The sequence below is a fragment of the Rhincodon typus genome, chromosome 20 (genome assembly GCF_021869965.1).
Source record: "Rhincodon typus isolate 14 chromosome 20, sRhiTyp1.1, whole genome shotgun sequence".
In the NCBI taxonomy this organism is placed as follows: Eukaryota; Metazoa; Chordata; class Chondrichthyes; order Orectolobiformes; family Rhincodontidae; genus Rhincodon; species Rhincodon typus.
Genome location: NC_063351.1, coordinates 26456533 through 26462640, shown reverse-complemented (window position 1 = coordinate 26462640; position 6108 = coordinate 26456533). Strand labels below are relative to the sequence as shown.

Below are 6108 nucleotides of genomic sequence, written 5' to 3'. Positions count from 1 at the left end.
ACACCAGCAGTATGTACTGAATTGAATAGGTGAATAATAAAATGCCATTCAGATTTCCATACTATATTCTGTAATCGCATTCGTAAAATATTTCAGTAAGTATTATCGCTATTTGCATGCATTGCACATTCCTGTGTTGTACGATACAGCCCGGTGCTGTGGAAATATAGCGCGGATTGGACACTGAGCAGAGTTAAGGTTGTACGCCAATTATTGCCTGAGACTTTGGGAGGTAGCACTATCGCGCAGGCTATTGGCATGTGTAGTCCACTTCCTCTTGAGCTAAACAACTCGCAGTATCTAACAGACTGCATCTCCCGAAATGCAGCGTGTTGCAATTTCCATGATGGCCGAATGGTGTAAACCCGCTGGAAGGGTGAGAGGAGTGCTGTTAGATATTAGTGGGGTTCTGTATGACAGTGGGGAAGGAGGAGGGGTTCCCATTGTCGGCTCAACAGAAGCGGTCAGAAGGTGAGTGTCAAACCTGCATGGGAAGCCCTTTCGCTCAGCGTGGGAGAAGCTCACCCTCAGTTCTCTGTGGAGTGGCACAGCGTCGGTTCCTTGTCAGACAAACAACAAACACTAGCCTTTTTGAGGATATTGTATATGCCGCTGACCCTCTTAGAATATGCAATGGAGTGTGGTGGCCAGCCTCCACCTCTTTAGTGGCTGCTAATGAACCATAAAAACTGGGCCGAACAATCAAGTGGTACAAAAACAGAAAGCGCTGGAGAAATAGACTTGCTGAGTTTCTCCAGCGCTTTCTGTTAGTTTGTTTCAGATCTCCAACAACCGCTGTTCTTTGTTTTAATCAAATAGTTTAGTCTGTTTCTGGCCGAGACACCCAACATATTCACTCGACTCCTCCACTTTTTTTGAAAGCCACCTATTATTTAAATTTCCAGAGTTTTCCATAAAAGTTCCCACTCTTTGTGATATCAGCTGAAAGTGCTTGGGTAAAACCTGCTGAACACAACATGGCAAGAGCTCAAATTCCCTTACATTTCGTACTGCACACCTTCACAACTTTATTGTAGTTGAAACTAAAATAACAACCCCAAGTGTTTTTTTTTTCCCTAAATAGACTCCTTTTTCGATTTTTAAAAATTGACACTTTGCTTGAATTCAAACATGATGACTGACATTCATTGAGTTTTGTATTGGGAAATTAGAAAGGGCTCCCATGACTTTATAAAACAGTTCTGTGACCTAAATGGTGATAGGGAGGGAAACGTCAGCCAAGGATCCAATTCCAGTTTGTTATCCAGTTGGTACTATTAGATGTGGGCTGGGTTTAGAACAATATCAGGCTAGCTGTAATGACCTCTGTCCTGTCCACTGTCACCCAGAAGAATATAGAATCATACAGCATGGAAACGGACCCTTTGGTCCAACCAGTCTGTGCTGAATTAAATTAGTCCCACCTGCCTGCTCCTGGCCATATCCCTCCAAATCTTTCCTATTTATATATCTATCTAAATGTCTTTTGAATGTTGTAATTGTACCCACATCCACGACTTCCTTAGGAAGTCCATTCTACATGTGAACCACCCTCTGGAGCCTCATCCAACAAGTTTACAGAAAGGCAGGCATTACCAGCCTGCACCTCCAGACTAATCAACCTCTTCTGGAGTAGGTGGAACTTGAACCGTGTACTTTCTGGCCCAGAGATAGGGACACTACCACTGCACCACAAGAGCCATCCTTCCTATCCTCATCCTTTATTTAGGAACAGTAGTTTTTATAATTTTCTAAACAACCTGTTGAGAGGTGTTATCATGCACCTCGAGCAGGTAGGACTTGAATCAGGGTCTCCTGATTCAGAGGTAGGGACAGTACTGCTGGTCCAGAAGAGCATTCCCTCCTACCCTTGTCCTACATTTAGGAACATAAGTGAATCACCACTTTATGCCCACAGCCTGAACAGAATTGGACATAGTATTAAAGTGGCTAATAAAATTCCAGAGTGATTTGGTGATGGGGAAAAGTAACAGTTGTATGTAACAGCATTTCTAGATATGAAAAAAGACAAAGCATGAACATTCTCCCCCCCCACCTCATCTTTTGATGGTTTATATCATCTTTAACAGTCTGCATGTAAATTGTTCACTTGGAAACTCAGTGATTTGTTGGTGGTTAATAGATGGAAAAAAAGTATCACGGATATGGTGATGGGGAAGAAAAAAATCATTTATGTGTAACGGTACTTTTTCTGGATTTTAAAAAAATATATAGCTTTAGTAAACTCCTGGGTGAGCTATCATTCTGGTTTCGTTCCTTTGCACATTGTTCAGAGCCTCAGTCCCTTCACATAATGAAGGTACTGAAACTAAACACCTTAAAGAGTGAACATATTGATGATTTCAGGTGTAATTTGACTAGTTGGTGCTCCAGCTCTTTAAACACCCTCAACAGAATATTATATCTTGTTCTAACTATGATATTGGTTTTTACATGGACCAAGACAACTGGATCCTCTCTGGCCCACTCCAAGTTCATTCCAGGCACAGGAGATATCTTTAATCCTGGCACCAAGTAGGCAATACAACTTGTGTAGCTCTCTGTCATGGTTGCAGAGAGTTGTATGTATCTCCTTAGCTATACTGTCTTCGAACACTACCACATTCCTTTTTTACTTCTCAAAGATTTAAGAAGGACATGAGAGACAACTTCTTCATGCAGAGAATGGTGTGTATATGGAATGGGCTGCTAGAGAAAGTGGTTGAAACAGGTACGATAGCAACATTTAAAAAATTATTCAGATAGGTACATTGGTGGGAAGGGACGTGGAACAAATGTGGGCAATAGGAACTAGCTGATTGGGCACCATGGTCAGCATGGACCAACTTGGGCTGAAGGGCCCGTTTCCATACTGTGTTACTCTATGACTTTATTCTCCTTATTTGAATAGCTTGTACCTTGGTCAGTTTGCTCGTCCACCTTGTAAAGTTTGCCATTATCGGTACTAGCCTCAGGAGCCTTACAGCTATTGGTTAAGGGCAAAGGCCAAGGCCTCTTCAACACTGTACATGGAATCCCCTTATTTGCCTGACTTTTAATCACACTCTCCTATTCTTTACCATTAATCAGACTTGGACTATCTACTAATACACGAGGTGACTGCCTTCTGAAACAAAATGTTTAAGCAACTGTGTCTTTCCACTCTGCTGTGAAATGTTTGCACCTCTGACTTAAGCTTAATGAGTGTCTGTGGAAATACCTTGGAAAACAGACACTGCTGATGTGATGGTGTAGGTTCACTGTGCTATCAACAGACCCTTACATACTGCAGTTGCAGCAAAGCTCTGCCAATTTGATGTAACCTTGATTTAATGAATTAATTAGTCTATATAGTTAATCAACTCTGCTTATAATTATTAGTCTTTAACCAATATTTGATAATAATTATATTGGCCTATAACTTAATGCTGTTTTTACTCCAATGCAAGTTGATGTAAGTACCAGATCAACAAAAAGAAGCTCTTTTTCTCTTTGCAGTAAACTTTTGCATTCTGGCTATATTCTGTGACTGTTCTGTGCTTTAATAATTAGCATAAAAATGTTATTGAAGTGGTTTATTCAACAACAAGAATTTCAGAAGAGAAAGGATCATCTCTGAAGTTGCTTCAGGGTCCAGTAAGGAGCTTAGCATAATGTTGAAAGTTTACAGTGAGCATTGAAACAGCTGCTCAGTTCCTATCTATAAATGCCACAGGTAGTTTTGAAAAAAAAACTTTTGTTATTTCCTACACCTATTATGTTTGTTGAATGTCAATATTTTCTAACATTGTAGTTAAAAATTACAACAACTATTCTAAATATTCAGTTAACAAGTGCATGTCTTTGATCTGCAGGGGCTATTGTGGCAAATGGTAATGTCACTGTCTCTTTGTACTAACATGTCTGGACTGGTTGATGAGAAGTAACTGTGGTATTTTGAAGGAGAGTAGAGGAGTTTTCCTGATGTCCAGATCAAATGAAATGCTTCATCAATTTAAACAAAAAAGTACATTTATGGATCTTAGTGTTGTGCAGGCGTACTGATGGTGTTTTATAGATTTCAGCAGTGACTACATTTTATTGGCTGCACAGTGTTTTAGTCACCCTGGGAGCATGAAATACATTATGGAAATGCAAAAATATGTTAAAATCATACTTTTTGTATATGTGTCAAGAGTAGGAAAACCTTGACTTTTGTATAGTTGCAATATTCCAATAGTTTGTATGTTACAGTGGGAGGCTTGACCTGATTGCAGGTTTAATCACAGCCTTCTGCTTTAATTAGCTTTAATCATCCCTTTCTTTTCCTACCTCCTCTTCCCACCCCCACCCCCACCAACTCCCTGACCCCTGCCTGATTCCAGCACAAAGGATTATGGAATTTTCATTATTGTCATTACTAATTGAAATGATTTTCATGTGAATTATGAATGTACAGCATTAGAAATTATGTTATTTTTGATGTGATGAGGTTTTTTTCAGCATGGGTCGTTTGCCACCTGTTCCATTGGTCAATTACCTTATTGGACTATAATTAATATTGTATGGTAAAAATTAAAGAAATGTGCCTTTAGAGTGTTTCATTAAGCTTAATCTTGTCAATTTGCTCATTTTTGGCTTGGGGTAGAATTACTTCCACAATCCTCAAAAGGCTGGTTGTCAGTAACAGGAAATTGTTAAGTTGCCAGAATTGTAATTCTACTGGAGGATGTGATTTGTGCTTTCTTTTCATATTTTGGATTTACAAGATACCTTGAGTCTGTTGTGGTTTAATTTATCCAAACATTGCACTAATTTATTAAATCCCAGGTCAAAAATAGGTACAACACCATGATATTCTTTAGTCCTATGAATATTTAACCTGCTGTTAGCGGTTGTCCTTTCATATTTAAACCAAAATAATAAAAACGAGCACAGATAATGCAGAATAAATTGAGTTTTTTTTCACTTCAGAAACACTTCCTTGACTTTTCTATGTCTCTTCCTGGCTTTAACTGGTTAGGATCTGACTGGATTAAAAGCTGGTCAACAACTGTGGAGCATGTGATATAACGAGATTGAATGTTCAGAAAAAGATTACCAAGTACACTGGAAATATGAAGACAGAATCCAGTCTGTCAACTGCAAAAGGAAAATCAGTTAGGGTACCTGAATCTGACTAGTGTACTGTTTTATTCATTCACAGGGTGTGGGCTTCATTGACGGCCAGCATTTATTGCGCATCCCTAAATGCCCTTGAGAAGGTGGTGATGTGCTGCCTTTTTGAACTGTTGCAGTCCGTTTGGTGAAGGTATACCCACGATGCTGGTAGGGAAGTAAAGGATTTCCAGGGTTTTGATGCAGCAACAGCAAAGAAATGGAAATATATTTCTAAGTCAAGATGGCAAGTGGCTTGTGAGGAACTTGCAATTGGTGCTGTTCTCATATATCTGCTGCCCTGATCTTTCTAGATGGCAGTGTTCATGTGTTTAGAAGGTGCTATTAAAGCAGCTTTGGGGAATTTCTGCAATGCATGTTGTAGATGGTACACCGTGCTACTACTGAGCTTCAGTGGTGGATGGACTGAACATTTGTGTATGTGGCACCAGTCAAGTGGGCTGCTTTGTCCTGCGTGGTGTCAAACTTCTTGAGTGTTGCAGGAACTGAACTCATCCAAGCAAATGAGGTATAATCCAGCTCACTCCTGACTAGTGCCTAGTAGATGGTAGACAAGGAGCCAGAAGGTAAGTCACTTGTGCAGGTTTCCTGCTCTAATAGGCACAGTATTTATACAGCTAGTCCGGTTCAGTTTTTGGTTGATATTAAATCCTTGGCTGTTGCTAGTGGATGATTCCATGATGTTACTGTCATTGAATGTCTAGGGTCATGGATAGATTTTCTCTTGTTGGAGATGGTCATTGCCTGGCACTTGTGTGACGTGAATGCCAGTTGTTAGCCCAAGCTGGATATTATTTGGCGAAGGCAATGGCCTAATGGTATTATCACTGGACTGTTAATCCAGAGACCCAGATACTGTACTAGGGATAATCAGGTGTAGACTGGATGAACACAGCAGGCCAAGCAGCATCAGAGGAGCAGGAAAGCTGACGTCTCAGGTCTAGACCCTTC

The 6108-nt window shown here is 40.1% G+C and overlaps 1 protein-coding gene across 5 annotated transcripts in view; it reads left to right on the top strand.

Annotated features, from left to right (window-relative positions):
* Nucleotides 1-246: 246 nt before the first annotated feature.
* Nucleotides 247-6108, top strand: part of LOC109915981 (phospholysine phosphohistidine inorganic pyrophosphate phosphatase) — a 160599-nt gene continuing 154737 nt past the window's right edge. For 3 of the 5 annotated variants that reach the window (XR_007264280.1, XR_007264279.1, XM_048608913.1), the window contains exon 1: nt 250-471. Coding sequence is in view for 3 of the 5 variants with exons in the window: in XM_048608913.1 (XP_048464870.1) it covers nt 323-471 (149 nt within the window). In the remaining 2 variants the exon portion in view is untranslated. Of the gene's footprint in view, nt 472-6108 lie in introns of all 5 variants that reach the window. The other 2 variants (XM_048608912.1, XM_048608911.1) reach the window with 2 other exon arrangements.